The sequence below is a fragment of the Chroicocephalus ridibundus genome, chromosome 12, assembly GCF_963924245.1.
Source record: "Chroicocephalus ridibundus chromosome 12, bChrRid1.1, whole genome shotgun sequence".
NCBI lineage: Eukaryota > Metazoa > Chordata > Aves > Charadriiformes > Laridae > Chroicocephalus > Chroicocephalus ridibundus.
Window position 1 is genome coordinate 14,684,111 of NC_086295.1, and position 9,097 is coordinate 14,693,207.

The window sequence follows — 9,097 nt, forward strand, 5'->3', positions numbered from 1 at the left end:
CACTGCATGCAATTGCTCTATTTGCCTATTTAAGCCTTTTTTCCCCTATTTGCAATGCTTCTCCCTCCGTTATTGAGGAGCTGACCTTTGAGTCAATACTAAAGGAATGAAGATTCACACACCTGCAGGTTAAGGTCGTTCCAGTAACAGAGATAAATTCAGTAGTACTAGAGTCAAAAGCACAACCTTCCAACAACGTCAGCCCCAGCACAGTGTGTAGCCCTACTTCTAACTCAAGCAGGTAATGATCTTTTCTTCAAATTCAAAGAGAGAAGGATTGATCCCCAACATAAAAATGGATAAGGCCTGGATTATTAAGCTGTAATGCTTTTGATGATGTTGTTCTTTACAACATTGCAGAGAACAAGTGGTGAAACAGCCCTCCTTTGCCCAATGTACGGTTGTACAAGCAGCCAAGAGCTGCTTCCCAGTGATTTAACATAGTCACTATCCAGGAATGAAGCTGAGATTATGACAAGGATGTATATAAAAATACATGGTAAACTGTTTTCTCTGTTATGTTGGATCTGAAGACAGTTCAGCTAACAAAACATGAGATATGGGATACTTTAAGCATTGCAAGTACAAAGGAAAGAGCACAGCTGAATAAGAGGTTTGCATAACCATAGGCTGCTCAGGCTGCAGCACTGATCTGTGCCCACACAACATCATCAGCTGTCAAACCCCACAGCCTTTCTGCGAGATCAACTCAAAAATATCAAGGAACAAGAGCCAGGTCCCATCCTCTCAAAATTCACAAGCAGCTCAATCATTCTTTAACCATATGAGCTGCACCACTTCAAGCCATGGCAGAATTCATCCCGTTGGCTTCAATTCCCAAGCCCTCAAGTCCCAGGGAGATCTATCTGGAGGGGGAGGAATCAAGCAGCTGACCTTGGATTGATTTACAAGCACAAGTTAAAAGAAAACAAGAAAACCAGAGGAGACCAAGCACTATATAGGTTTACTCTTCCTGGGGTTTCTTGTCCTATTTACCAGGCCTTGTTCACAGGTGGATATGCTTCTACTCCCCAGAGTTACATCAGCTTTACCTGTGGCCATTAAACAACAGTTAGAGTCTTCTTTCTCCAGAAGTCCTTGTTTTCTTTAACTGACTTATCAGCATTTTCTTCTAGAGCATGCAATGCCCTGCCATCCAGCTTGCAAAGTACCCGACATCTCTGAACCATGGTATGATAGATGGGATGTATTTATCGGATATTAAAAAAACAAGTGGATCTGATTAAATGATGTATAGTCTGATTAAGACGTAGTAATTGTCTCTTCCACCATGAAGAGATACGATCTTTAGAGCTTGCAATAATGAACACTAGAAGCAATTGCTTGTTATGCAACAAGCGTACAGAAAGACGGGGCCAGGTTGTAAGATGTCCTTTACCGATGCCATCAACACCATTCACCACCTTTGCTCATCTGCTTTGGGGCACAAAAGGTTGCTCTTTTCCTTCATAACTGCCTGGAAAGAGCAAGTGGCATTCAAAAAGTAAGCAGCAACACAGGGTCAAGGCGGCAAACAGTCAAGAGACAGGTAAGAATTTCCCCCCAAAAGCAAATGGCATCTAAATGAAATGATATCCGAGCAGCACTAGCCAGGACAAACAGGGAGCACACCATCAGAAGAAAAAATAGAGAACTCGGAAACATGAATAGTATCAGAAAAAAAAAAAAAAAGAAAAAAAGAGAGACACTCTTGGCCAAATACACTGGCTTAAATGAGCTAATTAATACTGCTCCATAAAGTGTTCAGAATTACCATAAAAGCCAAACGCACCGTATTCTTCTCAAGAATGACACCACAGAGCCAAACAACGTCAACCCACAAGCTGTTCTTTGTGGAAGTGGAGCCCTCTGGTAGCGAGGCAACAGGAGGTTTCTAGCATCGCAGCGGGCAATCTGGACTACAACTTGGGTCAGTTTATAACAGCGAAGGACCTCTATATGCTGCTCCTCTTTAAGTTCTCTGCAAGGAAAACCTCCCGCTATGAAGGAACCTACATGCACCTTTGAGAAGCTTCTTTACATATTTTCTCTAGGCATTACAAGACACCAAGGAAACAGACTGAAGCAGTTTCCATAAAAAATTAAGACATCTCTCTCTAAAGGACATATGCTCTATATAGCAATACACACACGCACTCCTGCTGCTCATCACCCAAACATCACAAGAGTTTTTATGAATGTTAACTAGGCTTCAGCATTTCTATGGCAAAACAGATAAGTATTATGGCTTTTATTGATCACATTAGTGAGCAAACCCATATGATGCCTCAATCAGATTTTGGCAGGGGGATTTCAGATGGCATCTGCCCTTTTTTCCCTTTTCTAATATTAAGGCCACGTTAAGTCAGTCTCAAATTTGCTCATTGCCAAAATATTTAAGCTCCGATGCTAACATTGCACGCCTCTCTATTCTACATTCAGCACTTTCCATTCAAGCAAAGAACAATACCTGCCAATATGCACTCGTTTACCTCATTTATAAAATTATAATGAAAATTACCAGAGGCATAAAACAACTATTATGACAAATAACGAGCTTAAAGAAAAACCCCATACACATACAGAGAGCGAATCAGTGAGACACTGATCCTTCTATACAGAACGTTATTCAAAAGAGGGATTGTCAGTGCAATGCTGAACAGATCAATTTATTTCCTTTTCTTCTCTCCACTTAACTGGATTTTATATTCAAAAGTAATTGTTCCTGTAAGAAACAACCCTTGCCCATATCTTTCGAGGTTCACAAAGCCTCAGACCTACATCTTTACCACTATACGGGTTTCCATGGTAACAGATGATGGTGCCTTCTAAAAAAAATACTGTAATATTCTACAGTAAGTGTCCCAAATCGTTCCCATAATATTAATGAAAGCTAGAGCACACGGGCCTGCACATCGAGCATAACAGACTAAAAAAGTACAATTAGACAAGGGCAGAGCTGAGGGGCTTTCAGAAGGGCGGGTGGTGAAGAAGGGCTCTGCATTTGTAAGAGAGAAGGATTATCAGATCCACAAGCGCCTTTATCCACACACTGACCTTTCCCTGCCACTGTCGGAATAGGAAGTTTCACAACATCACCTTTGTAATATCAATTGCTTATGTATTAGAAAACAAATCAAGCCAGCCAGGAATGAGAAATAAAGTTGAATTGTCGTGCTAACAGCTCCCCAGAGGGAGGGAAAAGTGATTATTGAGTTAAACGGCTGCATTGTTAACAATTGCCACACAGAGTGGCTTGCTCAGAAAGATCCATTTTTCATTGCCAATTTACTGACAGCAAGATCTGTGACTAAACGAACTCCTAGTAAATGAATTAATCTTCCCCCAAAAAATTCCTTGCAGTTTGCTCCCCTTTCATTCTTCCCTCTTCCCCCGACAAACCGTGGGTAATGAACTATCAGCTGCCCTAACTTTCTAACGTGGGAGCAGCCTTTGAGAGCAAACAGCTACACGTCCAAAGATTCGGGGGCTCTGCCACAGCGAAACAAGGAGCAGGATAATGAAAAATTCAAGCAAACATTGACCCGTGTGGTTCTTCTGATGGCAAAGTAATCTGGTGTTCGGGTGAACAGAACCAATGTAAACCCACTGTCCTACTTTCCCCCTGAATGCTTTTTCACAGCTACAAATGACTTTAATCTCTCTATTCTCCGCTCTGTCGTGCTAAAAATGGACGCAAAACAGACCGTAGCAAAGCACACAGCAACTGCAAGAATGCTCCACGTATTTGGTGGGAGAAAAACTGCACGTGTGCTTCAAGGAAAACTTCCCCATAAGCAAAGTTCCTTAATTTCTTAAATCCTGAAAGAATCAACAATTACTAGAATTACAGTAAGATATATAATACTAGAAATAGCTGGTGTTACTTCTCTCTCTTCTATGGGAAAGTAGAGAAGTTAAATTAGCAGCCGACCCTAAAGCTAACAAAAAGTTTAGAACCTCAAAAGCATACCTTCAGTTGTAAATAAACACAGAGACTGGAGGCAACTGAGGCTAATTGTCAGGGAGAAGAGTTATAAATAGAGCAATGCAGAAATTACATAGAGAAAGAAATGTTAACCCGCTCCCTCAATATGAAACTAGGTATTTCCAGGAAGAAGCCATCAGCATTCTGACGTCGCTTTGGACTATTTCTAATTTTATATGTTGTGGATAATACGAAGAAGCGGCAGCAGCTGTGCAACTCGGGTAGGAACTTCATACCGTTTTGTCTTGACTTTGGGCTTTCTACTTCTTAGCCCAGCTACCATATGAGAAAATAAATCAAAAAACACAGGCAAGCCTCTTGTACTGTGATTTCTCGGGATGTTTAACAAAAGGCTGCTGAATAAATGCATTAGGCTTTAAAAAATAATTCAATCAGAAAGAGACAAGAGGTATTTGCATCCTAATAGTTATGGAGACAGCACCACCTGATGGAAGATGGGAAAATGCACCGACGGCATTAACTGGAGCCTCTCCAAACTTCACTGAAATGTTAGAGACAAAGTGCATCCGACAAACTTCGCTTTTTACCACAAAAATATCAGCTATGTGAACAGAGTCCAGACCACTACGCTTCATGCCAGATATATAGTCTAAGAGGAGAAAACTTTCTTTTGACTTCATTAATAGAAGCAGCTCAAAAAACATTATTTATTCAAAGAAGCTTCCCTTATTTTAAATGGTAAGGAGTGCACCAAAATAGGAGGTGGAAGGTGACAAGTAGTGATTAGGAAGCCTCATGGTCACTGATGACTAAAAAAATATTTCATGGCTTTCTGAAAATAACGAAGACATCTGACTAATCCCCGAACTTGCATGTGCTTAGCTCACATAGCTTATATTATACTGCTATTTCCCTCAAACTCGAAGTGTTTTCTGCCCCCTTAAAAGTTCACCATTTTCACAGAAAACTCTTTTTTTCCTAAGCATCTGGCTAAATGATTCATCAAAAGCCGAGGATCTAATCTCAATTGATATGACAAGTGTCGAGAACACGAAAACACAGTTGGAAGAGAGAGAAAAAGAGAAAAAAATAAAATAGCTCCATGTATTGCTTACTCAACGAAGCAGCTATTTAACTAGGTTAGATTTCCCAGCCTTACTAATAAATCTGCGGATCTGTGCAGTTGCCTAGCAATGTAAACAAGATCCCATGGTGGTGGGATGAGTACACCATCTCCTTCCCCGAGCTGACCAGGGGTTTCCTGCACCCACCCGGCCCTTCACACCCCAAACTTTCTTCTGAGCCATATACTGCACTGAGGAGCTCAGTTAAAGGTGTATATATAGTGCTCTGGCTGCAGGCTCAGCATCCCCTGCACTCTGCACTATTGCTGGTTTAAACCTGCGAGACCAAGTCATTTGAGCTCTCGGTCTTAACTGAGACAAATCTGCCACTGTTTGAGAGGAACTAAACTTCGGCACATCAGAGGTATGAAACCACACCTCAAGCACTAAGATTTATCCCTAAACTAAGCAATGTTGCACGCAGAATTTTTACAGATAGGTAGAAAAAATATATAAAAAAAAACCCCAACTTAGCTAGATATATGAAGTCAGGAGAGAAGAAAAAGTTATAACTGTTTATCTTTTAATATAAAGAAAAACTGCAATGATAAAATTAATGCCGTATGAAAAGATCCAAGGGAAAAACCAAACCACAACATATCTTTGCTTTACCTACAATATAGCACAAAAGGAGAGAACGAGCTCTACGAGCACCTGTCATCTTCAAGTAATTCAAAGTACGCCTAAAGGAACTTGTAGTAGTAGGAAAATAGCTGGCTACTATTAATGTACACATGCCAGGGAGCAAACTATTCCTTAACATCAGAGAAAGCGACAACTGGGAAGGAGCCAGTCCATGTAGCTGAGGCTCCCCCCGCCCCCCCCGCAAAGTTACTTGAGCTGTGGGATGCGAAGGGGGTGAGAAAAGCTGCTCCAACTTCTGCGAGCAGCCCCTGAGCCCTTCGCCCGGCAGAGAAAAGGCAGCGGCATCCTCAGAACCCAACTCCTTGCCTTGCGCTCGGAGAGACTGTTGACTACAGAACGGACTCAGATGTCGTGAATCCAAGAATAAAGGCGATGCTTTCATTCCCCCCCCGCCCCAACTTTTCCAGGAGCGAGCCCCCCCAGTCCGAAATGCCGATACTGCCCCGTTAGCCCCAGCAGAGTCCCCGGCAAAACCTCCCGCAGCCCCCGAGCGCTGCCGGGGCTCCACGCCTCGCCGGGAAAACCGACTTTTAATAAAGACCGTTCCTTCCCCCGCCGCCTTCCCAGGGACGTCTCCATCCCTGCCCGCTCCGGGGCTGGCACAGGGAGCTCCCCGCGAGGCCGAGGGGCCGGAGGAAGGGACGGAGCCAAGAGTTCAGGCTGCCGGGGCGAACCGGGAGGTGGGATGCCCCGGGGGAGCCGGGCAGGGAAGGATGCGGCGGGGGAGCGGGCGACACTCACCTGCGAAGACCTGTCCCTCCGCCTTGGGCAAGAGCTGCAGGAGAAAGACGATCGCGGCGACGCCGGTCATCCTTCCCCGGAGTTCACCTGCCCTCCCAGCTGCCGCCGTGCCGCTGCCTCCCCGCCGATATCCCCCGCATTGGCCGCCCGGGCGCGGCGGCGGCCCCGGCAGCCGGAGCCGCGGTGCTGGGCTCGGCGGAGCCGCCGGAGTGGCGGCGGGAGGCGCGGGGAGCGGGCGGGAGGCTCCCCCCGAGCCCAGCGCCGGCCGCGCCCGCGCAGAGCCGGCCCCGCTGCCCCGCCGCGGCGGGGGGCAGCACCCCCGTCCCCCCTCCCACGGGTTCCTCGGGGCTGGGTTGTGGGCTGGGTTGGGGCTGGTTTTCTCCCCCCGCCCCCCTCCTATTCAAACCCAGCTGCACACACAAAAATCTCCTCTCGGCAGCGGCTGAAGTGCAGCATCTCGCCAGCAAATCGCGGTTTCCTGCTCCTGCCCTGTTTCCAGCGGGGATGGAGAGTAAATGCAAGGAATTGCGTTAAGCGGAGCGGCGCGGGGATGGGAAGGGAAGGGAAGAGAAGAAGCGACCCTCTGGCAGAGCCAGGCGGGTGAGAAACTGCAGGTTTCAGAGGGTCCTTTGTTAGAGCGGCTGTTAGGAGCAGCTCACCGGCGTTTGCAGCTGAAAATAGTAATTTTCATGATTATTCACTTTACTTTCGAGAGAGTTAACTGCTAAATACCTAATCACGCCGTGTGCTGCTGCACTCCTAGGCTTTCTACACGGGCAGAGACACAATCTTGAGCAGCATTCTAAAAATTGCTTTCCACTGGCAACTTCTTTACAAAAGAAAAAAAAAGCATGTCACTCATAAGAAAAAAAAAAAAGAGCACAATATAGGAGACATATCCATATTGATCAACCATCTAAGCTCGAATTTGCGTAGGAAAAGGAAAGGGGTGACCACCAGGATAAAGCACCTGTTTGATCATCAACACAACGGGGGGTTGTTTTAGACAGTAACTCAACTTGCAAAAGAAATTCCAGCGGTGCCGGGCACGCTTTTACTCGGAGCACTTTACGTTTAATAAAACACCGTTTTCCTCATTAGACCTAACGCTGCTCTTAGTGTCCGTTAACCTCCGCTCCTCCCCTCGCCGTGGTTGTGTCCCGTTACCCCCCCTTCACCCCCCGGAGCCCGTGTCCCCCCCGCGCCGGCGGCAGCGGCGGGGCCCGCCCGCAGGGGGGGGTGTTGCACCGGCTGCCGGCCCCGCGGCCGGGGAGGGACGCGCCGCTCGGAGGCGGCCGGCAGCGCTGGGAGCGGCCGCACAGGCTCCCCGCCGGCAGGAAGAGCTCTGCCCCCGTGCTTTTAGTCTGCTTTTCACCGAACGGCAGGGGTTGGAAGGGCCCTCTGGAGATCGTCCCGTCCAACCCCCTGCCAGAGCAGGGTCACCCAGAGCAGGTGGCACAGGAACGCCTCCAGGCGGGTTTGAACATCTCCACAGAAGGAGACTCCACAGCCTCTCTGGGCAGCCTGTGCCAGCGCTCTGGCACCCTCAAAGAAGTTTTTCCTTATGTTCAGACAGAATTTCCCATGTTCCAGTTTGTGCCCTTTACCCCTTGTCCTGTCACTGGGCAGCACTGAAAAGATTCTGGCCCCAGCCTCCTGACACCCACCCTTTAAGTATTGATCAGCATTGATGAGATCCCCCCTCAGTCTTCTCTCCTCCAGGCTAAACAGACCCAGGTCTCCCAGCCTTTCCTCATCAGAGAGGTGCTCCAGTCCCTTTTGGTTTGGCCCTGGCGCAAACCAGGAGGGGAACTATAGCATTAACACCAATTTGTATGTAAAACTACTATTTTGCATTTCACTTTAAATACCTGAGAGACTTATGTCACACACTAAGCACGAAGATGATTTTTCTTGGGGGCTCTGAATGGCTCTTCAGGACCCGTCCTGGGACAGGTTCCTGCCTCTGTGAAGGCCCCTGGGGCAGAAATGCATCAGCCTGCTCCTGCGTCACTGCAAGCACTGGGCAGAAGGGCCAGGCCACCCCGGAGGCCACAGGGAGCAGAGGGAGGGTATTTGCTTGCAAACACATAGCACATGTCTAGCTGCCCCCTAACCACCGAACCAGCTCGCCTTCAACAAGGAGAAAAGACAGGAAAAAGCAAGCTGTGGTGTTCATCAGGTGAGGAGGCTTGTGGTTTTAGCACTGAAGGGCCAAGCTTGACATTTTGAAGTCACCGTTGAAGAATTTCACATTGCAACCCTTGTGCGGACAAGTGAGAGCACTACCCTGATAGCCAAGTTCACATAATGGAGAAAACATCCGTTTGCTACTGGTAACTACCCCCTCAGCATCCCTATCCAGAGCTGGGCTTGAGAGAAGGTCCAAATATCTCACTCATAACCAAACTCCCCTCCGTCCTAAAAAGCCCTCCAACCGATGGCATGTGGTGCTTTCTTCAAGAGTCAGCATCAAAAATCCCAGCATGCCACTGTCTTTTGTTGAGTAAAAGGACAGTCACAAACAGGTATACAATTAGAAATAAAGGAAAAGCAGGGAACAGAACAGCAAAGAGAAAGACAATGTCACTAAGTAGACTGCTTGGTAGTAGAAAGGATCCAGCCAGTGCAGTAGGCA

The 9,097-nt window shown here is 47.0% G+C and overlaps 1 protein-coding gene across 8 annotated transcripts in view; it reads right to left on the bottom strand.

Annotated features, from left to right (window-relative positions):
• PTPRT (protein tyrosine phosphatase receptor type T) overlaps nt 1-6,680 on the bottom strand; it is a 469,438-nt gene extending 462,758 nt beyond the window's left edge. For all 8 annotated transcript variants that reach the window (XM_063349659.1, XM_063349657.1, XM_063349655.1 and 5 more), the window contains exon 1: nt 6,460-6,680. In XM_063349659.1, the coding sequence (XP_063205729.1) occupies nt 6,460-6,529 (70 nt within the window). In that variant the 5' untranslated portion in view covers nt 6,530-6,680. The remainder of the gene's footprint in view (nt 1-6,459) is intronic.
• Between the last annotated feature and the right edge of the window lie 2,417 nt (nt 6,681-9,097).